This window comes from Nelumbo nucifera, chromosome 3 (genome assembly GCF_055504915.1).
Source record: "Nelumbo nucifera cultivar China Antique chromosome 3, China Antique-T2T, whole genome shotgun sequence".
Taxonomy (NCBI): domain Eukaryota; kingdom Viridiplantae; phylum Streptophyta; class Magnoliopsida; order Proteales; family Nelumbonaceae; genus Nelumbo; species Nelumbo nucifera.
In genome coordinates, this window is record NC_142651.1 from 20,365,286 (window position 1) to 20,391,081 (window position 25,796).

The following is a 25,796-nucleotide window of genomic DNA, read 5'->3' on the forward strand; positions in this document are numbered from 1 at the left end:
TTCACCAAACCTAACCTAGGTATGTACAGCGAACACACTTGGAAGAATATTTCGACATTATTGTACTGATCATATGCTTAAGAAATATTCTCCAAAGCACTAAGGACCGTTTGATAATGGCTGAAGCAGCTGAGCTTAACGAGTTATTGCTTTGCAGTTTACTGAACAAGTTATGAATAGTAGGTTGTGACTTTTGAGATTCTTAATGGCTGAGTGTCATGTTGGGTGATTATGCCTAAACATTTTATTCTATGATTAACTTATTCACTAAAAAACAAAGTAATAAGCCATTCGAATTAGTGAGCAAATGATGTATGAGTGAAACTGTGAAAGTGCCAATTGATTCTGTTGGTAAAGTCTCTTCTCTGGCTGGTTGTAGTGGAAACTTGATAGCAACTCCTGTCTTGGTCGGAATTGAAGGGTTTTCCGGTTTTCAGTTTTGGGTATGGGTAAGGTTCAAAGTATTGATAAGTATCACACAAATGAATTGGTTTTTGGAGTTATCAATACATTAAATGTAAGTAATCAGGGACAGGTGGCAACTTTAGATAACAATAATAGATAAGGATTAAGGGGGTTAACAGTGCTTGAAGCTGAAAAATTTTCAGTCTTGAGCGTATTGATACTTTGAACCATGGGTATTTCCTATTCTCAAGTTCTATGAGGCAAAAGAAAAAAAAAAAAGAAACACAAAGGTAAGTTTTCTGGTTGATGTTGGTTGATCCAGCCCCTAACCCGGTTGTTATAAACCCCAAAATGGAAGAAAAATCAGAGAGGTCAGTTGGGGAAGGTAGACATCATGGTGGGGCAGGCCCTATTGGTAGTGTCATAGTGGTGGGGTCGGGGGAAGGGGGAAAGAGGTCCCAGCTCTTTGTAGACACCTCACATTGGGTTAAAGAGGTTGGACAAATATAGTTTGGCGTTTGGAAGGGTACAACTTCTTAGAGGGGGATGAAGTGGACATACATAAAAATGTTGTTCTTTTAGGTAAAATCTGCTTTGTCTTTAGGTGTTGTTTACGTGTTTTTGACAGGGCACCAGGAGGTTCCCACCTCACTGTGTCCACACACAAATTCTCCTCATCTGCACCTTTCTTGTCTCAGATTTTACCTCTCTCTCTCTCTCTCTCTCTCTCTCTCTCTGGTCTCGGGCACTTTTGGAAGAAAATTAAGTGGTACCCGTTTAGGAGGGCAGAAGCAGCGGCTTCCATAAGCAATGTTTGGTGAAAAAAAAATCCAAAAAGCCAAATAAGCTGTTGATCATCAGCTAGTAGGACTGTTCGCTTCAGCATCTTTGAATGAGCCCAACTGATTTTCTCCTCATACCAAACCTCACAGTACATTTCTCAATGCAGGGCTGCAATGTTCTTTGAGATTGGTGTCAGGAGCGCTCTATCTGGACGAGGAAATTCAGATTCAACCTGGATGGGGCTGCAATGTGCTAGGTGACCCATCATGAATGAACACGCCACTGTCCCATATACATGCAGTGTGGTCTCCACATGGGCCCCATGTGCATGTTTGCTCTTGATAGGTTGCCTAACCCGCTGTGGATGACTTTGCTTCTAGCCCATTCCATCACAGAGAGAGCCTCACAACGCATTGTGACTGTGCATTGGGAGCATCTTCCCATCATGTATGGGAGATGTTTTTAATGCACACCTGCCTGCGATGCTCTGTAAGGGCGGTCTTAAGTGTGCTCTGTGAGGACTGAGGAACACATCCGATCTCTGATCCGCTCTTTGATCAATAGATCATGGGGGAGTGCCTTGCATGATTACCTGACCACTTGTCTGACTTAGGCAGCAGTTGTCAATAAATGACTTGTGTCATTTAGGCTCAGTTCAATCTGAGACTTATGTAGCTGAACCAAAGGTTATCTTGAGTTCAGCCCTCCGGGACATCAGTTTACATAATGACAATCAACTGAAAAGGTGCCATCTCCATCAAATTGGTGGCAAAAGGTGAAAATGCCAAGCACTGGGCTATTCTGGTCTTTGATTTTATCTTGTAGTCTGCCATGACAAATATCCTCCAGAGCTATACATCTTCCCCAACTTACTCTCATGCGCATTTGATAATTGATACCCACAAGACAAAACAACACAGATTTTTGTTTGGACTTTGGAGTTCCCTACACCCTATAGTAACAGTTATACCGCAATACAGGAACTTCTATTAACCACTCAAAAAACAGTCTATTTGTGCGACTTTGTGGATTGTTCCGACCCACTCATACAGCAACCGTCCTCCCTTCATCCAGATTAGGCATGGACAAGGACATGAGAATCAGAATCTAATGTGTTCTCATGAAAGCAAGATGAAGAAAATAATGACTAGTAGCATGTTTATAGAAAAATATAAATTATCAAGATGGTTCTCTTCTTTTTTAAATTCTAACACAAGAAGAGCAAAAGCTTATGTTTGTTAATTAATAAAGTATTGTATAGAGAAGTGTTCATTTTTGTCTAATAAGTAAGAAGAGAGAAAGAAAACATAACTGATGATGTGACTTTGTTGTAAGTGACTACTATACTGAACATATTAAATAAAGAAAAGTAAATAAAAATTGCAGTAAATTGTAGCTCAGAAAAAAATATAAAAAATTATAGAAAAATCATTCAAAATTGGGCATGTGTATATTATTAAGAAAAAAAATATGGTAAATGGGAATTATTGTTATTAAGGGATGGAAATGGCTAAAACTCAAAAAGACATAAAAAGAGAAAAAAAAAATGTTTACTGTGTGACCCACTGATTGGGTCAAATGATTCAACACTGCAACCAATTGGGTCATCAATTTATTGATCGATCGAGTCAACAGTTTTTTGAGGCAAAATGAGCTTGCAAGCAAAGCATAATTGGGTAATGAGTCAACCATTCCAACCAGCTGGTTCGACCATGGATTGAAAACTTGTGGGGTTAAAAGGTTGTGTTTGGTATGGTTGTCATTTCTACCTCAAACAAAAATGACTTGTTACATCGCATAAGATAGTGATTTCAATTAAAAAAAAAAAAATACATGCATGATATATGGTTGAAATGTCAAATTCAATATTTGAGATAGAAACAACAATTTCTATTGATCAATTCAAAACATTTTTAATAAAAAAAAGAGTAAGATAATACACAAAGTATGATAAAAAAAAATAAAAAAATCAATAATGATCTGTTCTTTTTTCTCCCTTGGTGGACAAACAATCTATGATCTTAGGGGAAAAAACTTTTAAATCTAAGGATTTTAACAAGGGAATAGCATGTCACCTAATTCATTGCTTTAATGTCAGCACCTTAAGCCCATCTTAGGGCTGGACAGCCTCACAAAAGAATACAGAAGACAGCTCCTGTCCATGATGGTGGCATAAATGTACGCCATTTGTAGCAATAATGTCATCCCATCCTATACACACATGAGATGAGAGGTCTCCATCTACACTCTGTGAGCCTCAGAAACTTTATGGACGGTTCTATCTTTTGTCCCAAAAGTGGAAGGATCGTGGGCAGTAAAGGTGGAGAATTTAGTTGCACCATTCTGCTGCAGCTTGTCAATTTATTTTAACCCATTTCTCCATTATTTGGCCTTGCAAGTTGGAACTGGTGATAACAAATTCCCAATCGTTTCCTTTATCAAGGGCTTGATCATTTCAGTATCAATGGCAGCCCAGATCTTTGCCTCTGCCAATTTATCTCATGGATTAGTTCCTTTTTTCCTCTGTATAAAATTAAGCCAACTGGATAGTTAAGATGGGTGATAAATTGATATTGTTGATTACTAATCCTATGAATCATGACTAGGTAGGCATTAGGCAATCAATTGATAAACATTTGATGGACTACTGACTTCTGTTTTCTTTTAAGCTGACTTGATTCCAAGTCTGGGGAGTTGGGACTTGGGACTCAGTTAAGTCTTACCAAGTTCACTTGATCAAAATTGCTTTCTCCAATTATCCTCAGAAGAGAAACATCACTACTTCTTATATAAGAAATTTCAGTATGCTAGTCAAGGTGAGTTCTGTTATTCATTTTGGCCTTTTTTTTGTGTCTACAGTGCAGTTTCATTTGCATGAGAACAAAAGTATGAGAGTGCAAATGAGTTTAGACCAATTTTTTGGTTTAATTTAGCTATACGTTTTACCCTTTTTTTGCAGTGAATAGTAAGTAAAAAGAATGTAATTTGAAGCAAAAATGGACCGAATTCTGCAACAGGATTTTCTGTCATCCATTGCAATACAATGTTTGAACTTTGAATCATTTGCAGGTTTGCAACTGCAACCTTTTATAGATCTGATCGCCTATCTCATTCTTCGCTCACATCTACATATTTTAACCAACCTTTCTAAGTTTTTATATCTTTATGTGCATCTCTTTTGGAAATGCCAAAATCTTCAACGCTCACCAAAAGCTGTTCTGTTCTGACCTTAATTCTCCCAGCCATCATCTATCTTTGCTAGTTATTACCCTTTGTTAGTCTATTATATCCTTCGAATCCATGGAATGGTTCTTTAGTTTACAGTCATCAACAAGGGTAGTAGCATCAATTAAGTGCCCATTTGGGAGATTCTTATGCAATGGGGGCGTTCGGCTTTACGAGGCGGGCCCCGCCCAGATAACCTATAAGCAATGTTTGGTGAAGTGAAACCCCTGAAAATTAAAGCCCATATTAGCCGTCTTTCAGCCAAGAAAATGGCTTTCCCATGAGGTTTCTTTTTAGGGGGCGTTCTTTTTTTGGATTTTCAGAGGGGGGGAAATTGGTCAATGGCTTCATCCCTCCCAAATAAGCCCTACGCAATTTTTTTCAAACTAATAATTTTTCGTATTTGTCTTGGTTTGAATCTTTGGTAGGGATGTCAATGAGCTCTAGGTTGGATTCAGGCTCGGCTTCTGGTTCTGTTCATCGAAGTACTGGGCCTATAAAGGCCCAAATTTTCAAATGGACTTGACAAAATCGTTAACATTTCAAGGGATTGAGCAATCAAGCAATGTGATTAGAATAGAACTTCAAGCCCGAGACACCTTTTATTTGATGGGCCGGGCCATGAAGGCCCGTATCATATCAACCCAAAAATAATAATGAAAAAGACAAAAACAAAATCAAATCAAATACTGAATCACATATCTATTATCATAATGTGGTGCCCTGCCATTTTATTTCTTGTATCAATTCAGACAAAGGAATTAAATATATATATAAAAGAAATCTATCTTCTTGTTGCCAATTCTTATACTATTACTAGTTCTTTTTCTTCTCCAAATGATCCAATTCTGTTGTTAAATTTAACGATAAACATCTTGTCATGCCCATTGTTAATTTGTGGAAAATTTCTTGTTAACTATCTTCCTTTTTCCTGTCTCTTCTTTCCTTCCCAAGTGTAGAAGCTGGTCAATTGCAAGAGGGTGAAGGTGAGATCCATACCCAAATTCAGGTTACCTCGGATGAACAAAACTGTGTAACCACCACTCAAAGACTTCCCCTCCCCCCAAAATGCCTACTAACAAGCTGAACTGTAACAAACACTACCTTGAATTAAAAAAAAAAAAAAAAAACACGAATGATGATTCAATTTCAGCCTGGCTTTGGCCTGTTGTGTTCATTAGTATACAGAAGTACGTTCTCTGTCGCATGATTGAGCCAGTATTAAGAATACAACTTCAGTTTGATTGTTGTCTACCTTTGCCTTTGAAAACAGAGGCAATTGGATTTACTGTAAATGGGTAACATTCGGATCGGGTCCAGTCACATCTGAATCCAATCTGACTGTTAAAAATTTACATCCGAAATCCAATTGGATTTACTGTATCCCGTATTTAAAAAAAAAAAAAAACAGTTGTAATTATTTAATTATAAATTTTAAGAAATCACTAGTTGTCTTGTATAAAGGGCTTAAGTTTCAATAGTGTTGTTTACTATTGGGCCAACAACGCTAAAGGGTAAATAGAGTCAACAGACATGATTTTGTTGGGCATGTATTAGTATCACTATTTATAATGATCCATTCATACCCCACTCCTCTGTTGTTGGTCTGGCCCACCCAAACATATTAAGCCGTGAGCTGAATGAATAATAAGTGGATTTTCATTTTGGTTTGATGAAAAGCCACCCAATACTGCAGCCACAGGATATTTAAACTTAAAAACTGGCACAACAAAGTGTTGGAGTGGGACGTGGTGTTTGACGGATCCGGATTCAGTCAATGCAAGGCCCGTTCCAACACCCTTTATAACCTTGCATTGGGAATATCTTCAATGAAATAAAATACAGAAATATGGAAATGTTCCCAATGCAAGGCTGTCAAGGCTGATCGAACGGGTCTTGCACTGATTAAAACAAAAATAAAACCAAACACTCCCTAAAAGATTTTTCATCTACAGTTTAACACACTGAGCGTCTATGGGTGATGATGAAGGCCCAAAATTATAGTGTTTTTAAAATTGGCATGAAAATAGAACCATTTTTTTGGCTTCAAGTTCAAGTGACAATCTAACAGATCAATCATCCAAGTTAAATGGATTTAACCAGCCTCAAACACATAAACGCCTCAGTCCCCAATGCCTTATAATTGGCACTATTATTTGGTTTAAAAATAAAAGGTAGGAAATCTGTACAAACCCATGACCGGCTGATTGGGTCAAACACAGTTCAGTGGATCAACTTGTCAAGTAAACAAATTATTCATTTGGTCAATGGTTTCTTACAAGTAAATAATTTGGTCTGAAATAGATCTAGAAATATAGCAGGTGATGAAAACACCATAAAGTATACAAGATATTTTATTGCATGTAGGAGTTGAATGGCACTATATTTATACACAAATCCACTTTAGGGCTTCAGGAATAAATGTTTAATATATATATATGTAAAAATTTTTAATTTTTGGGGATTCAGACACCTAACAAGGAACCTATCTCTATTGAGATCGAGGATGGAGGGTCATTTTTATCCCTGGTGGGGATTAGGGTCAAGAATGGAGATTTGTCTCAAAGTTAGGGTTGGGAATGAAGAGTATAGCCATCCCTACTACCATAGAACCAAAAAGACAACTTTTATTTTGAATATAGGATTTATGGGCATTTAGTGGTGTATATCCATCTTTGCAGCGTATGATGCACCAAATTATATCTTTACACTACCATGTAGGATGCCACCTAAGAACCAGCTCATTAGACTCTTCCTTCAAATGGGAAGATAATAGGTTTCCTCCAATCCAACACACCTTGGTTTATGACTCTTTTAACTCAAAAGAGCCTCAACAAAATATAAAATTTGTATTTAAACTTAAAATGCATGCCCATGTGGTTCTGGTGTGGCAATATTTCAAGTAGAAACAACCACGATACCCAGCATCACTTTTATTTTTTGTCAGCCTCCCAACATCACCTAAATGGGACAAAACTGTATATATGTAAATTTAGTGTCTGTTTGGCATCGTTGTTGTTGCTCCAAAAAACGGTGATACATCAGTGTCACGTCGGAAAAAATGGTGCTCCAGGAAATGCCCATTTGTTTGGAACCGTTTTTCCATAAAAAATGGTGTTCCAAGTCACACCTTGGAAATCAGCAAGGCATGGCTTAGAGCAACACCGAATTTGGTGTTTCTTAGAGCTGTAGCTCGTTGTTGCCAATAGGGACATGAGATGGCAGTGATGTGGCAACCAACGTGGTCGTTATTTGAATTTATATGGTGCATCGCAATGCACCATATCTTAAACGCTTCTCCTCTGCTTTTAACGAACCCTAATCCTCTTTTGCATTTTTTCAGTCGTTGGAGGTCAAGTGCAGCCAGTCACCAGAGGTCACCTGTGCAACCAGTCAACGGAGGTCTACCCGCGTAGTCAGTTACCGGAGAATCAAATAGAATGCTGGAGATTAGTTCTACTGTCTGTTCGGTCATCGAACATTTTTTCATTCACCGGAAGTTTGTGTTCTTCAAGTTCATTTTTTTAGTCACCGTCTGTTCGACCACCGGAGATACCATTGTTCAAGCATTCCAAGTTTATTTTTTCTATTTTCTTTTGTTTTGGTCGATTAGTGTGATATTTGCTCTTTCATTACTTGGAAAAACATATTTGTGTTTCCTTCACCATTCTATCATTCTAATCACCATGTTTTTGAACAGAGGAGACTTCTTTAGTTTTTTTTTTTTTTTTTTTTTTTTTTTTTTTTTTTTTTTTTTTTTTTTTTTTCAGTTTACTCTTCTTCATTTTTTCACTATGAGTAAAATAATTAAGAATATCTTTGAATTGACATTAGTTTTGAGAATAGAGGAGACTTCAGTTTGGAATTGTTTCAAGTTGATTTGAAACAATCGAACCTGATTACAGTTTGCTCTTCTTCATTTTTGCCACATCTGATACTCACATCGATGTAACAATTATTGTGTTTTGGTTGTGTTTTTAGTTGTAGTTATATTTATGTTTATATATTTATATAAACATAAATATAAATTTATCAGTTTGTTTTTGTGATTTTCTTTATAATATATATATATATATATATATATATATATATATGAAAATTAGAATATATATAAATATATAAATATGTACATTTATATTTATATTTATATTCTGTTTTTTCCATGCAATTTCATTCAATTTTATGATTTTCGTACTTTGTTTTATATTTTTCCATTTATCTAGATATTATATGAATTTTTCTGTTTTTTTCCATGTAATTTTTAGATTTTTTTGTCTTTTTTCTCATGATTTCCTGAATTTCTTTCTTTATTTTTATAGTCTATTCAACAATTGGGACCATAGGATGAAAAATGTATTTTTTTCCACCGTTGGATGTAAGATAATACACACATAGTAGAAGCACTGGATAATAGGTACCAGTGCTGAAAACGTTTCTTGGAGCATTGGTACCAAACAGAAATGTTGTTGTTGCTCTAGGAAATTTACATCCTACCTGGCAGCAACGTTTCCAAACAAAAAAAAAACACCATTTTCTGAGAAAACGATATTTCCAACCTACACATCAGCAATACCGCTTTTTGAGAATGGTGCAAAAACGGTTCTATGTCTACAACATCGATGCCAAACATATACTTAGGCAGTGTTTGGTGCTAGAGTTGTTTTTCCCAGGCATTTCCTCCATGTCAGTACCATATAGCAAGGTTCAAAATATCGATACGCTTGATACTCTGGTAGAGGCATATTGGGCAGTCTCGGTAGTTTTTTTAGTTTTTTTTTTCAAATCCGATTCAGAGGTGCTAGTTTAAGGTCTATCTACCCTCTGAACTGATCAAAATCCCAATACACCCTTTGTAGGGGTGTATTGGGAAGCTCCTGATATGATACGTATTGATACTTTGTATCTTTCCATATAGACATTTTATTTTTACAATCTATCTCCCTTAGTTTTTTGCTTGTTTGGTTGAGCGTTTTTCAGAGATTTTAAACAATAAAGAATGAGAATGCCTTGAATTTTGTGAAAGCAACTTTTAGAAAAAACATCAGTCTTTTTTTTTTTTTGCCATGTAAACGTCTTAACTTTATTCCTACGTGGCATCTCATGATGCATAGCTGGCATCAAATAATAATATAAAATATACAAAGAACCAATAATCTATATAAATATATTAAGCTAAAATGTGTACGTAATAAGGCTTGAGGACGAGGGAAATGGAATCTAACAGTATTTTTTTTGCCTTTTTTTCATAGAAATTACAACAATGCCACTCTACCAACTCTCTTTAGTTTGTTTTTTTTCTTTCAAATTACAAGAATGCCACTCTCTACTACCAACTCTCTCTCTTTTGCTTTTTTTCTTTCAAATTACAAGAATACCACTCTCTCTCCTACTAACTCTCTTTCTCTATTTTTCTTACAAATTACAAGAATGTCATCTCTCTCTCTCTCTCCTTATAAATTACAAGAATGCCACTCTCTCTCCAATTGAGGGAGACCTCACTTCGGCATATCGACTGCTAGGGGACTTGCAATCAAAGGTAGTCAAACTCCAACCGAGCCGAGCTCGAACTTCTGAGATCAAGCTCATGTCTCTAATTTGAATCGGGCTCGAGCTAGACAACACCTCAACCACTAAGGGAGACCTCGGCTCGGCACCTCGATCATTGAGGGAGATCTCAGCTCAGCACCTCAACAACTGAGGGAGACCTTAACTTGGTACCTTGTCAACTAAGGGAGACCTTAGCTTGACACTTCGCCTGATAGGGAAACCTCAGCTCCACTTTAGAAATTGAGGGAGACCTCGATTTAGCATCTCGACAATTGAGGGGGACCTCGATTCTGAACCTTGACTCAGCACCTCGACTGCTTGAGAGATCCACAATTAAAGATAGCCGAACTCAAACTTCTGAGATTTTAATTCGAACCAAGCTCGAACTCAAGATCAATTCTCTAATTCGAATCGAATTCGAACCTAATAATTTATGGCTGAATGATACCAAACATCGAGTCACCTAAGATTTCCAACCTACCCCGCCCATAACTTTAAAGAAACAACCATCCTACTCCAATGTGGTATGTAAATAAGAAATTTGAGTCAATGAATTGCCTGGCAGTACTCATCACCAATTATTATCCTCCCCTTATTTATTAATTTATTTTAGGTAGTGAAGGAAGAGGGTGGGCGCCTTGGGTGAGGTGTCCTTTTTCTGGCATTCAATAAGTAATCAGTAGTCGCCCTCGCCCACCACCTTTGCCAACGCATTCAATGAAGAATCTACGAGCCTGGTCTGATCATCTCCGTCCGAAAAGCCAAACTCCTCCTCAACAAACACGGAAAACCACTTCTCTTTTAGTTTCAGTTTCGGTGACCCTTGCCTCAACTCTTCTAACCATCATTCCTATTTATTACTCATCTCTACGCTATTATCCTTCGTTTCTATGGACCAGTTCTGTGTCGTCATCATCATCAACATCCTCCTCTCACGGACATGGCGTTTCAGCAGGAGTTCCATCGGCTAAGCAGTTCGATCTTTTCACAGGAGAATGGGTTCCAAACCCAGACGCACCGTATTACACAAACAGGACATGTTGGACGATCCATGAGGAACAGAATTGCATGAAATATGGAAGACCAGATACTGGGTTCATGAAATGGAGGTGGAAGCCAAATGACTGTGAGCTGCCCATCTTCAACCCGTATCACTTCCTTGAGCTCGTCAGAGGGAAGTCCATGGCCTTCGTCGGGGATTCACTGGGGAGAAACCACATGGAGTCCTTGTTGTGCCTCTTGTCACGGGTAAGCTAGGTCTCTCTCTCTCTCTCTCTGTACCTCTCTCCTCCTACTGTCTGCAAATTGAATAATTTTCTTGCTCTCTGGTTTTTCCATGACTGGATCCGAGTTCCATTGCTAACTTTTGTGAAGATGAATTGGCCGAATTTTAACCGTCTGAGTCATTCTGAGTTTGGGAAAATTAAAGCAAAAACAGAATTAATTTATCTTACTCTATGTACCTCCATCGCCCCTTCTCTTGTTCTCTTCATCAAATAGATTGAACCAAACTCAGAATGACTCTTCCGATCGATCTATCATGCCTGCGCTCAACTCTTGCGGATCACTGATGTATTCTCTTGATTGGGTTACGCTTGTACACTTGGTGTTTTTGTTGGTTCTCTTTTAATTTAGATCTATTCTGTCCTATGAGATAGTGGGTGAGAAAAGTCTATATAAGTTTTGGTTATTTAATTTGTTAATGGTAACTTATATAGTAAGGAAAATTAATTGGGAGTTGGGACAAGGCTTAGACTTTAGATGATGAAAAATGGCAGAATTTAGATTTTCTAGTAAAAAAACAACGTTGGGTTCATCACAGCTTTGTGTCACCTGAACGTGAGAAAAATGCAATTGTGCACATTGTTTTTTAAAATTCGCATGTACGAAGAGTGAGGACAAATGGTATAAAACTGAAACTGTGATGGTCCTATACAATTCTTCCTGCAATTTCCTTTTAATAATGAAGATTTTGTTTCTTTTTTCTTTGGTACAAGTATATTTATTACTTGTGGACTGGACCAGAAGGTCCAGAACTGAAGTTTATTTGGACGGTAAGACTACAAAGTGGCCAATCAAGGGGAAGGGGGTCCTCCATTTGGTAGATTATTTAGATTGTCTATATCATGCCAAATTTACCATGGCCCTACACAGTCCCTATCAGATAGGCAAGCTGCAAGTACGTTTCAATAAGCACTTAAATTTTTTTTTTTTGACACCTGTCCCTTAAAATACCTTCAGCCTGTTCCTCCACTTTTCACAAATGTCAGAATATTTATCATTAAACGTGCTTACTACATTGTGCCTACTAGATCCAGCATGTCTATGAGTGTTTTCCCATATTGACCTATGAGATAATCCCACATCAGAAGGTCCAAGCTAGAACTTAGAAGGAAACTTAGCTTTGAATAAAAGATAGAGTCCTTGTCACAAATTGGAGTTCCAACTGACTCTGATGGTGTCCACCCTAACCTTAACAAAGGATTGTATCCCTTTTCATGGCCAAGTTTTTCTCATAACATGACATGGCTAACCTTAAAAGATGCCCATGTTTTATAACAATCTGTATCTGCTGCTCACAATGGGTCAGCTGATATATACATTGCACTTTAAATATATCTATAATATATATAACAGATATTTACCCTAATACAAAACAAGTCATAAAACTTAAATCCAAATATTATATATACGATGGTTAATATTTAATTGCACACATGCTAGGTGCTCTTGCATGAGCATGTGTCCATATCAAATATGACAGGTTGTTCAAGCAAGTTCCTTAGTGATTAAGGAACTTTCTATCTCAATGGAGTGGGCTCGTTGATTTGGTCCTCTCTCTCTCTCTCTCTCTCTCTCTCTCTCTCTCTCTCTCTCTCTCTCCCCTACTCTTTATCCATTCCGGTTGGGATGCAATTTGGATGGGCCTGGGTTGAGCATTTGTTTAAATTTGAGATGAAATGCCAATGGGCCTAGGCCTGGAGGTGTCAATTGGACCTGATTTGGTTTAATCCAGTACAATCCGGCATTGGTCCATTTACAAATGGATTGGACCAAATCTGGTCCAAATCCATACAAACTGAATCTAATCCAGTCCAATTGAAATGCAAATAGACCCAATTGGGCCCAATCCAATCCAAATTAAGTAGAACTTCAAAAGTTACTTAAAAACCCAAAAAATATAAAAAATTGTAGAAATATATTTAAATTTTCACAAAAAATGTCTTCTTCATTTACTTTTCTTTCTCTTTCCTAGTCAAATGTTTCGTACATGGCGACCTCTCCTGCTTTGTTAATAACACCAAAAGTGAAAAAAAGTTAATGCTGGAACCTCTTTTTTAATCTTCAAAAAAATTAATTCTGGGACCTCTTTTTTTTTAATCTTCATTGGCAGAGCTCCCATGGATCTGTATCAACCTGTAGTTTCGAACATAACAGAACAGATACTTAACTGTAACTGAGAACATCATGAAATGTAAAATAACCATAAATTCTAACATGAAATGTAAACAATGTAATTTCAAAAGTATGTTCTTTGAGAGCAAGGAATTATATGAAGTTTCCTCTTTAGTGTAAATTTCATTCGCTGACTAAGAGATAAAGAATAACTCCTTCAGATATTCCGACTGTCCTGTATCAATCACCATGCGAGGGTCAACCTGTTAGATATAACTTACAAGTTAAACAAGAAAATGCATCAATCACCATGTAATAAGTATCACAATAATTTGGAATATCAAAAATTATAGTAGCAGCTAGTGGAGCTCGAAACTCAAATAATTTATCTTCATCTTCCTCTCTTTTTATTCCTGTGAGTTCTCATTCTGAATCTAGGAATTCAGAATCAGACTGATACAGGAGCTTGATCTTCAGGTCAGGCTTAAAGCGGATTCTTTTAGTTTTCTCATGGCTACTAACCAACAAATCTTTACCATCATCCCCCTCCCCAATCCCCCCACTGCCAGTAGCACTAGCTTCAAGAACTCGAACCTCCCCTTACCTAAACTCTGTCGTCATACTCATGAATACAAGATTTGTCAAATGGAGTATATTTTCTGCAGCCAAACTCTATCCAAAGTTCCTGATGAGATGTAAAAGCTTGCAGGGAAGTTTTGATTAAGGCAGGAGGGTTACAGCAAATGAATGGTGAGATAAGGAAGACTGTCTGTTACGCCAAATAAAAGACCTTTCTGAAAAGAACCTGGTGTTTGAACAAAACCAGCAGTTGATTGCTTTTCTCCAACAGAAATTGAGAGACAGTGAAAATCTATTAGAGGAGCACAAAACAGAGAGTAAACTGCTAATGGCCAAATTAAAAAACTTAGAGAAGAACGAGGAGGTCAATGAGCTTAGAAAAATGACAGAGGAAAAAGATAATGGGAGGGAGTTGCAAGAAAAAAACATCTGAGATGGTGAATGATGAGCAGATCTTGAACGAATATGAAAAAAATAAGAAGCAACTTCTGGGCCTGGCCAAAACCAGTAGTCTAGAGGAGAAAATTGAAGAGCTCCATTTCAAGCTAAATCATAAGACTGGAGAAGCAGCGGAGCGAGAGGAACTGCTACATAAGTTACTTAAGAAGATTGAATCAGATGCTGCAGTGGCAGTGAATATAAATAAGTCGCTGAGGGAGCATGAAGAAAATAAAAAGGAGCTCCTGGCCAGAACACAGATTTTAGGAAGGGAAGATTGATGAACTCCAACTCTCCAATGCACGCTCAGACAGAAGACTGAAGAAATGGTCGGATCAAAATCCAACACGATGTTAAGTCTCCAGAAGGAGCTAAAAATGAAACTTGAACAGAAGACTGCAGAAGTAGGCGAGGGAAAGACACTGCAAGAGATATAACCACCGGAGAGAAAACCGTCGGAGAGAGATAGTTTGCTCAGGGGGAAAACCTAGACTGGAGTCCGAACTTTGCCTTCAATCGATTCAGTCCCCAATCGGTTTGTGGATTAGTAATGAGCTTTGTCCGTTTCGGACTTTCGGTCCACTAATTACATTGGCCCATAAATGCGTAGACCGGCCCTACCTAGATGCGATTCGAACGAGGTCCAACCCGAATCCTAGTAGACTCGGCTTGTTTCATAATCGAGCCAATTCAGCTCGAATTCGAGCCAAACCGAGTTCAGCTCGTAAAAAGGTCGGCTCACAAGTTGTTTTTTCTGTGTATTTTTCAGGTGGAGAATCCGGTGGAAGTTCAACTCCAACGCTGGAAATTAACCGGCTACAACTTCAAAATCGCCCATTTCTGGGCACCCTATCTGATCAAAGCAGAGAGAGCCGACGCCAATGACCCCTCCTACACTGCCCTCTTTCACCTCTACCTCGACGAATTGGACCCTGAATGGGCCACAAAAATCGTGGAGTTCGATTACATTATCATCTCCGCCGGCCACTGGTTCTTCCGGCCAACCTTGTTCTATGAGAACGGCCAGCTCGTGGGCTGCTTCAACTGCTACAGAGAAAATGTGACCGACCTCCGTTTCTCCTACAGTTACAGAAAGGCTCTCCAGACTGCCTTCAGAGCAATCTACAGCTCAAGAAACTTCAAGGGTCTAACGTTTCTCAGGACATTCTCTCCTCAGCATTTCGAAAATGGCTCATGGAACCAGGGTGGAAACTGTGTGAGGACGAGACCCTTTACGAGTAATGAAACTCGTTTAGAAGATATCAATCTACAGACCCACTCCATCGAAACCGAGGAATTCAAGGTTGCAGAGAGTGAGGGAAGGAAGAGAGGACTGAAGTTTAGGTTGCTTGATATAACATTTGCTTCGTTATTGAGACCAGATGGGCATCCCAGTCGCTATGGGCACTTGGCGCCCCATGACAATATGACCTTTGTCAACGACTGTGCACACTGGTGCTTGCCTGGGGCCATTGATGCATGGAATGATTTACTGCTTCAGATGATGAAGATGGAGGATGGAAGATCATTTGATAAAACAAAATCAAGTTGGGCTTTTCATTTTTTTTAATTAGTTACTTCTTCTTAACTTTCTCTCATTTACATCGATGATGTATTCATTTGATCCCTTCAATTATGCATGCTTTCTTGGTTTGGGTATCTGGTAGGATTTTCATTTGTCAAATAGCTCTGGGTTTGGACTTTGGATGAGTTATCGGCTTATTGCTTGTTTGGGCTCCGGTTCTGCTAATGGAAGACCATTGCCGTACTTGACCTATGTAGGCCCAAATAGACGTTTCGAGGTCATCCATCATTCATCAATTACCAAAGAAGAATGAAAAGGGGTGATGCTTAGATGACTAGATTTGCTATATTCAATATACAATATCTAAAACCAGGTATCAGTGACCATGAATGGAAACCCAGCACAGAAGCCCATCTGAGAATTGAGTTAAAATTTTGATGGGCCTCTCGGTTTGTTAATAGACCCACTACTTTGGGCCATGGAAAAGGCTGCATATGAGGTAGCCCAGATGTTCCTTTCCTGCTTGACACTTCGGCCACCAGATTCGATATGCCTTAAACGGAAAACACCTTCACTATCATCATCATCTATTCATCTTTTTTACATTCATCAAAGAAGGCTGCTACCTCATGATGGTTTGTGTGGTAATTGTAAGCTATGATGCCTACAAATCATGTAACATAGTAAAGGTGACACAGGGATCATTCTTGTATTTGAATTTCTTCCGATCACATGACCAATCATCTCTAAACTTCACTCTTTAATATTGTTTTTTTTTATTTATTTATTTTTGTTTTCTCGAGTACTCACTCTAATGCATCCTTGGAGATGGCATGGGCTCTTCTCCAACTAGCATCTAACATCTTAAAGCAAAGCCCTTGACATGATGGCTTTCGGTCCTACTTGGAAAAATGGGTTAAATGGATTATAATTTAAAACAAATTATATAGCGCAAATTCCATATACCCCATGGGGTTATTTGAATTAGACCCCGTTTGGGAGTGCTTATCCTAATAAACACTTAGGAGTGTTCGGGGTAAAAGCATTTCTTTTAAACGGGGTATTATAGGTATTTTAGAAATTATGTGGCAGGCCAAGACATGCTACAATAAGCACTTTTTCTTAAAGTGCATGAAAAAAAAGCAAAAATTTTGAACTTATTCAAAACATGTTTATTTATTGAATAAGTACTTATTCAGGCTTATTTCCAAACACATATAAGTGCTTATTGGTGTGGTCCTAACCCAAAATGAGCAATTTTTCCAAAAAGTAATTAAAAATAAGCACTCCCAAACAGGGGCTTAACTACCTAAACTTCATCAAATTCCCTTTTAAACTATCATAAGTGAAGTAAACAAACATCTCCGTTAGCACTTATAAACCTCCATTAGTACGTCAAGAAAATGGATGAAAAATGTTTCATTTTTAAATACCAACATTACACTTTCCCCTTCATTTCATAGTTTAAGATGAGAAAGGGACATTTTTTCCTTGAACAAGGCACATAATTTTATCCAATTAAGTTTAAGGCCTCACTTGCATTGAAGTTTGACATCTGAATGCCTTTGAAATAATAACAATTATTTTTAAAGGTGCATTGGAGTTGGTGAACTTTTCTTAGTTCTCAAGTCTAAATGTAGAGTATTATTCTAAAATCTGGTTGTTGAGTTTTGAAAAATGAAAATTGACAAAAAATTTTTAAAAAATTAATTAAATAAATATAAAATAAAATTGATAAAAATTATAAATAGTAAAACATTTTAAACAATCGAACATTAATTAATTAATTAATAATTAATAAGTAACAACTATGTATATCATAATTAATTAATAAATTTTTAATTAATTAAAATAATGAATTATGAAAATAATTTAATGGATAACAAAACAAATTGTACTAGATAATAAATATTTAAATAGGTACTTAAATAACACATAACTAATTAGTAAAATAATAAATTATTATCATTGTTATTATTATTATTATTATTATTATTATTATTATTATTATTATTATTATTATTATTATTATAGGGTTTTCAAATTGTAAGATACTAATGTAAAATAGGAAGCTTTTAGGGGTAATTTTTGGAAAACAAAAAGTGAAGTGACTAGCAGCCCTATTGCCCTTGGTGATGAGCAGCCTAGAATGAAGAAGACAAAAGCATAATTCTCTAAAGAAAAGGACAATTTGGGCATTTAAAAATCTCTGACACATCACATGATGTATATAATGGCATTTTTCATTCATTTTCTTGATAGAATGCTAACATATTTATTTTTTTTTTTGTGATAGATCAAGAGAGAATTTGGCACAAAATGAAGCTTAGGTGCTTAAGTGAAACCCTCTATCTAACAAATTTATTTTATTATTTTCTGCATGCATGGCATCCAACTGCATATTGATAATATCTCTTATACATCATGAGAAGATATGCCCAATGTGCAGCTGGATTTATATGCAGAGTTTTTATTGCTTGCAGGGAATATGTGAATGTCATCGCATAGGTTTGGAGTATCCCTAAAATATATATTAAAGGGGCAAAGATTCCACATTTCCACTCAAATCAAATCTAATTTAGTTTCTTAACTCAAATTAAAAAAAAAAATATCCTAACTCGTAGGCTTTCAAGGCTAATTACATGACATCGATGGAGGGAGATCCCATTAGGTTGTTTAATTATAAACATATAACCTAATCTTATAGCCTCTCAAATCACATAAAATAAACAACCTGAATAAAATACTTGCCTTATCAACAAAAAAAAATTAGGGTAAATTACAAAGAGCCCCCTGTACGGGATCTGTGACAAAGACCTATGTACTTTGTTTTGCAACAAAGACCTCTCGTGTATTATGACTGTGAGACAAACAATCCCTTCTGTTATCTTTTCGTTGAATTCCGTCGTTTTAATCCCCATACTATCTCTATAATAAACATTTAAATAATTGGGCATTGTTCATCTTCCCCGACTTCAGATACACGAATAGCAGTGGCGAAAAACACTGTTTATCTGCCAAACACCGTCTCTCTTTCTTTTCCTTTTCTACTCCACTTGCTCATTGATTCTGAACTTCATTCAAATCTCTTTCACCTATAACAAAGCGGCTTCTTCCCTTCTTCATCCGCTACAATGTGCTTCACAGCAACCTCGGCTACACACTACAAGGTGAAGGACGAGGACCCAACCCAATTCCACCGCTGGTTCAGGATTTAGTGCTCAAGGTTGATGAATCTATGCTCTGAGATATCTCCTCCACCTTCACCAGTGGTAGCTTCCCTCTCGAGAACAGCGGGAATAAGCCCACAAAAGAGGTGTATCTACAACGCACCCACCAACTATAGAAGAGTCAAAGCCTCGGTGGGAGCCGCAGTTGGGTTCTTGATCTTAGCCTCCAGCTGGGTGATTATCTCTACGATCTCTGCTCTGTTCTCACTAGAGGCCCTCAACCCTCGATCCATGCCATAGAGGGAATCCATCAAAGCTTTCTTTAGGTTATAAATCTCGCTGTTGCTGGGTTCATCTGGTTTATCGGCCATTGTAGTCTGCCGCTGCAGCCAATGAAGTTTTGAAGTTACCGCCGGAAGTCCGCCAGAATGAAGTTCTGCAACTTCAATCAAGGACTGAGCTTCCGGCGTGTTGCAGGGGAGGCGGCTCCGGCTCCGCAAGTGTTGCAGGAGGAGAGTCTCCGGACTGGTCCATGGTGCTAAGTCCACCCTTCCGCCCCATCTCCTGGTATCCTTCCGTGCCTAACTGTTCCTTCTTCATCTGCTCTCCACAGCTCCTCCCTTCGATGAGATGCTCCTGTGCTGTGAGGCTCTTCCCTCTAGTTCCTCTAGGGACTACAATCTCTCCCTGCCTGGGTCTGGCGTCAAGTTAGGTTCTCTGCTGCGTCGTGGTTTCGCCTTCACAATAAGCTCTGTTCTTCTCTCCGTTTCAGCAGTGGCAAAGAATTGCTCTAAGATCATGGCACACGAGGGTAGTATGGGTTGTCAGATCCCACGGTCGAGGTGGGGCTTTGTTCCGATCGGACGACAAAGGAAGGGGAAATGTGAAGCCGTGTTCTTACGCTCTAGATGATGTGGAGGAGAAGATCAATCAGGTGCTGGAGGAGGAGTTGTCTTGTTGTGATCGTGGTCGCGATCGGACAATTGAGGTCATGATGGCTGCCGCAAAAAATAAAATAAAGGCAAAAATTTTATAATTTACCCTAAAAAATAAAATAAAATAAAATACTTGCCTTTGATCTTCCACAATACTAGCTGGGCACGAGTCATCCTCTAGTGAGTGCTTTTCTTAGTATTTTTGGTTTAATTGTGTCGGCAAGCTGCCTCTTTTGTCGGTGGTAAATCATCCTTGGAGATTCACTGCCGGTGATGGTGAAAACAGTGAGTCCGAACCTCCTATTACTTGGTCATGCTTATTGGTGTCATCTGTAACCATCAATCACAAATCAACAACTCAACTACTGGAGTTTTCCGTCGTCATTGTAGGAGTAATACCTAAAGTTGATTCAGTGTCGCTGCATTACATCACCATATATACTTTACTTCATCATCATTGATAATGTTGACAATTTCCCTGAGATTAGATTGCTACTGTTGTGTGGGTTACAACATTTTCTTCTCTTGAATCATAAATCCAAATGTAGAGAGAGTAGAACGACCTACAATCCTCGGCGTGCGAGATTAACACCCTATCAACTCTCCTAACTACTAAGCATAAATTTAAATTTGGAGCACCTCCGTTGTCCGTCTAACGAAAATGCCACCACAAGTCACAACCCTGTATACCCTTCTTGTTCGTTGTGGTGGGTCCAAGTGTCCTCCTAATAACACTTTATGTTACTTGAAGAGCATTGACTCAAGTGTCTCCTTTTCTTTCTTTTTCCTTCCAATAATAAACCCCCTACAGACCCCACTCTTTCCTTTGCAACATAATATCCATTACCACTAGATTAATATCTTGTGAAGGATTACATAACGAAGTAGTCCATCCCTCAATCAACATATTTAGTCATAAAATGCATTCTTAGCAGCCTGTTTTAAAATAGGTTAAAAGTTAGTTTTCAAACTCTCATATTTTGCGAATTCAACAAACGGTCCAAATAATGTTGTAATCGAGCTATTGCAGTCATATATCGGAAATATTTCTCTCGAGTCTTGACCGATTATATACAAATAACCCACAGGCCACAACTCTAATAACGCACTCTACCAACTCACTTTGCAAGTAACAAAGTAATTTCATTTATAGCTAACTAACTATCTGACCTGACCCAATAAATGACATTGATGGCCCCAACCCAACACAGCCCACTAATACCATACGTAACACATTTATTTAATATTTTTAACAAAAATATTTATATTTGAAATCCCAAATCCATCCTTTTGAAACACATTGCATCACTCATGTCTCACGGTAGTGCAAATTGCAAAGTGCGTGTGGTGGATTTACACATCACAGTGGGGCTTACTAGCTGGGAATGCTATAATTATAATTAGAGGTCACAAGAAAATGCTGAAACCATGGTGGCAGCATATACGTCATACGTACGTGACTACGTGTATTTCTTTCAAATTCAGTAACATGCTTTTTTTGGTTTTGGTCACATCACATAATCGCAAGTGTGGGGCCGTCCGGCCGTGGGCTACTCACAATTCACAACTCACGACTGGTGTGTGTATGTGTGTATGGTTTATACTTTATAGTGGAGTTAAAAAGGAAAAATGCTGTGGCGATGGGCACAGCAGAGGCCAACTCCATCAATTGCAAATACAATGATGAGCTTATATAGCAGCTGCGTTCACTTTCGGTCACTCACTCGACATCTTCACCGACACTGGAATTGCTGCACCTAGCTAGCAAAGTAGCAACATCTTTATACCTTTTTCAATGAAGCCTTCTCGCACCTGGTTTGATCATCTCTCTGCCAAAAACCAAACTCTTCAAAATACAGGAAAGACTGTTGTTTTAGCAACCCTTGCCTTGACTCTCCTAACCGTCGTTCCTCTATATTACTTGTCGCTTGGCTATTTTCCTTCCTTTCTTTGGTTCAGATCTTCTCGCTCCACATCAGCATCCCTTTCTCGCGGCCATGGCGGAATACAGCAATCAACAGGGCTACCTTCGTCTAAGCAATGCGACCTCTTTACAGGAGAATGGATTCCAAACCCGGATGCACCGTCTTACACAAACAGCACTTGTTTTACCATTCACGATGAACAGAATTGCATGAAATTTGGGAGACCTGATACTGAGTATATGAAATGGAGGTGGAAGCCAGACGGCTGTGAGCTGCCCGTCTTCAACCCGCTTCAGTTCTTTGAGCTCGTCAGAGGGAAGTCCATGGCCTTTGTCGGGGATTCGATAGGAAGAAACCAAATGGAGTCCTTGATGTGCCTCTTATCAAGTGTAAGCGCCCTCTCTACCTCCTACTCTGTTTCAAGTTTCAAGTTGCAACATTGTTTTAATTTAGCACAATCATCAAGTGTTGGTATCAAATGTTTGTTTAGGATCCTTCTAGGAGGATGGATTGGGCGATTTAGTTGAGTCAATCTGAGTTTGGGAAAGGCAAATCTGAATCGATGCATTCATCATCCCTTCTCTCTTGTTGTCTGACAAGAGATTTAACCATGGATGACTCGCCATTAGATCTCTCATGGCATCCCCCTCAGATCTCTTCCCAATCGCCATTAGATCTCTCATGGCATCCCCCTCAGATATCTTCCCAATTATATGATGCTTACGTTCAACTCTTGTGCATTTTTCGTGTTTTTACCCGATCTTTTGTGACTTGCAATGTTTTCTGTTGGAGCTCCTACATCTCTTCTGATTCAATTTCTTAGGGTTTTAGGTCGGAAGAATTGAGATTTGAGAAGAGTGGAATGACGTTTTGGACCGGAAATCCGGTAGGAGATAAGATAGAATGATAGAATCCCCTTGATATGTGGCTGATTTTAATTTGTTAACTGTAGCTTACCACGTTGATTTGTTCCGAAATGGTCTCCACTGTCCCCAAAATCTTTGCCACGTGGACAAAGTAAATCCCTCTTTTCAGACAAGTTTTTATATTAAAATAAAAAAAAAAAATAATCTCTTGTGAGGGTTGTAGGCTGACATGGATTAGAAATTGCACATCTGGCAAGACCCTCCATGTGGTAGATTGCATAGGGAACAGGAAAGCTCCTGTTCCCATTAAGTTGCTGTAGTCAGCTTAATTAATCGTGAATTGATTCATAACAAACAAAATTAACATTGTTTACTTAACTAAAACTACTTCACAGAAGAAAACAAAACCAAACCAAACAAAGGAAGGCCATATAACGACAGACATTCACCAGCGTGGGCCTTTCCTCATCTGTTTTCTACTATCTCTCTCTCTCTCTCTCTCTCTCTCTCTCTCTCTCTCTCACAGCATCTTTTTAACATTCTTTTGTTTTGAAGCTTCCCCGTCTTCCATCAATTTTTTTTAATGTCCTTGTGTCTAAATCACATGGCAAGAGAAGGCTAGATTGACGGAAAGTTGAGTGAATCGGCTCCAGAGTTGTGTGTAGTAAAAAAAAAAAAATAAATAAAAGGCTCCAGAAGATTCCATACCCAACACAACACGTTTCTTTCTCTCCACATTTCACGGCCACATCCCTCTCAACTCTTCCTCACGGCCCTCAACCTCCTTTTCATTCTGCATTTCTGCCAAAGGAAATACTGAATATCATGTTTATGGATTTAAAGAAAGTTGAGCCCATCCCCAAGCTAAAACCCCACACAAACCAACTCGTATTGGGCCCACCTCCGGGTCCCGGCGACTCTTAACTTTTCGCCACTGGCCAAGTTTGTGAAATAAGCACTACGGCAAAAAGTACTTATTGGCGTATGAAAAAACAAGCCCAAACTAGGTATTTATTCTGAGAATAAGTAATAATTCAAGAAATCAAAACGGATTTATTTTTAAGTGCTTATTTAATAAGTTCTTATTTTCTTTCTGTCCCACCACATCAATTTGAAAATATCTATACTATTACTATTTGAAATAAGTGTTTCACTAAAAGCTCATGAGCAATTATTACAATAAGCATTTATTTTTCAAATAATCACTCCCAAACTTATTAGTTTCACTTCACTGCTCAATTTTCTTGGTTCAGTCGCCTTCCAACTATTTTTTTATTTGTTTAATTAACAAACTCTTCAAAATTAAAAGCCGTTCTTTGTGTGCAATATTTTTCAGGTGGAGCAACCAGTGGAATATCAAACCCTACGGTGGCGTTACCCCACCTACAACTTCACCATTGCCAATGTATGGGCGCCCTTCATTGTCAAATCCAAGGCAGCTGACCCCGATGGTCCCGTCTACACCGCCCTCTTCAATCTCTACCTGGACGAGTTCGACGATGACTGGATCAAAGTGGTTGTCGACTTCGACTACGTTATCCTCGCCGCCGAGCACTGGTTTTTCCGGCCAACCATGTTCTATGAGAAAGGCCAGCTCGTGGGGTGCTACCTCTGCCGCCAAGAAAACGTCACAGATCTTAGTTCTGCCTATAGTTACTCAAAGGCCTACCGGACTGCCTTTAGAGCACTCAACAGCTTACAAGGCTTTCAGGGCATCACGTTCCTCAGGACGTTCTCTCCTCAGCACTTTGAGAATGGCTTCTGGAACGAGGGAGGAAGATGTGTGAGGACAAGACCCTATAAGAGCAGTGAGACCCGTTTAGAGGGCTTACCTTTAGAGATGTACTTGGCCCAAACTGATGAATTCAAGGTGGCAGAGAGAGAAGGAAGGAAGAGAGGGTTGAAGTTTAGGTTGCTTGATATCACTTTTACTTCGCTACTGAGACCAGATGCACATCCCAACAATTATGGGCACTGGCCCCGTGAGAATGTCACCTTTTATAACGATTGCTCGCACTGGTGCTTGCCTGGGGCCATTGATACATGGAATGATTTATTGCTTCAGATGATGAAGATGGAGGCTGGAAGATCATTTGATGGAAGCTGAAAGTTGTTCTTCTTAGCTGTCTCTTCTCAATTCTCCCCACTCAAATTGCTCCAGATGGGCCTAGTGGTTACCAATGTCAAAGTACTTAATCCTTTAGTTTAATAATTTTGCATATTGTCTTGGTTCGAGTATCTACTATCTGGTTTTGGTAATACTGTCAAAGACCTATGGTTTTGGGGCAGGTTTGACTTATTTTTGCTTGGGCAGCCTGGTTCTGGTTCTCCTTATGGGCCCACATGTGGAAGTCGACAGAGACCATTAACCCAGATTAGACACTTCAGTCATCAACAGTAATAGAGTGAAATAATAATAAGGCATTTGTGACCCTGGCTGATGTATACAAGGAAAGGATTTTAAAACAATTCAAGGGTGTCATTTACAAATCATCATCTCCTTCCTCTTCTCTCATGAAAGTATGAAAGTTAAAGCTTCTTGGAGTGGACCCAAGTTATTAAAAGTGTCAATGGAATGGTTTTGGATTGGACCCGTCCAGTCCAAAATCATTTTGGACGGATTGGAGGGACCAATAAGACATATTGGATTAGACCAATCCAGTCTAAAATATTTATTAGATTGGATTAGACCGGATCCCTCTCTAATAAATTTATATTGGATTGGGTTGGATCAAGCCAATATCTGGTCCATTGATTATAAGAGAAGAATATAGGTGTCAATGGACTGGATTTGGGTTGAAACCAATCTAAAATAAAACGAATTTAAATAGATTGAACGGTTCAGACATTGAATTGATTCGGTCCAAAATGGTCTATAATATTTATTAGATTGGATTGAACCTGGTCCATTTATAATGGACTCACATTGGACTGGATCGGATTGAACCAAATCCAATCCAATTGACACCCCCTACAAGTTACTCAACCCATGCAATTGGGCT

General features: G+C 38.4%; 2 protein-coding genes across 2 annotated transcripts; both read left to right on the top strand.

Annotated features, from left to right (window-relative positions):
• The first annotated feature begins 10,584 nt into the window (after positions 1-10,584).
• On the top strand, positions 10,585-16,032 carry LOC104600728 (protein trichome birefringence-like 19). The gene is made up of 2 exons (XM_010263838.3): positions 10,585-11,208; positions 15,143-16,032. Exons 1-2 carry the CDS (start codon positions 10,678-10,680, stop codon positions 15,941-15,943), a joined length of 1,332 nt encoding a protein of 443 aa, XP_010262140.1. The 5' UTR covers positions 10,585-10,677; the 3' UTR covers positions 15,944-16,032.
• Positions 16,033-21,610: 5,578 nt separating this feature from the next.
• LOC104600733 (protein trichome birefringence-like 19) lies at positions 21,611-25,284 on the top strand. Its single transcript, XM_010263850.3, has 2 exons — positions 21,611-22,317; positions 24,131-25,284. Exons 1-2 carry the CDS (start codon positions 21,799-21,801, stop codon positions 24,899-24,901), a joined length of 1,290 nt encoding a protein of 429 aa, XP_010262152.1. The 5' UTR covers positions 21,611-21,798; the 3' UTR covers positions 24,902-25,284.
• The last annotated feature ends 512 nt before the right edge of the window (positions 25,285-25,796 follow it).

What these genes read in the sequence shown, in the direction of transcription:
- LOC104600728 (XM_010263838.3), top strand. Translation starts at nt 10,678, where the DNA reads ATGAAGAATCTACGAGCCTGGTCTGATCATCTCCGTCCGAAAAGCCAA. An exon ending in TGTTGTGCCTCTTGTCACGG is followed by an intron (nt 11,209 to 15,142) that starts GTAAGCTAGGTC and finishes TGTATTTTTCAG; the next exon opens with GTGGAGAATCCGGTGGAAGT.
- LOC104600733 (XM_010263850.3), top strand. Translation starts at nt 21,799, where the DNA reads ATGAAGCCTTCTCGCACCTGGTTTGATCATCTCTCTGCCAAAAACCAA. An exon ending in TGATGTGCCTCTTATCAAGT is followed by an intron (nt 22,318 to 24,130) that starts GTAAGCGCCCTC and finishes AATATTTTTCAG; the next exon opens with GTGGAGCAACCAGTGGAATA.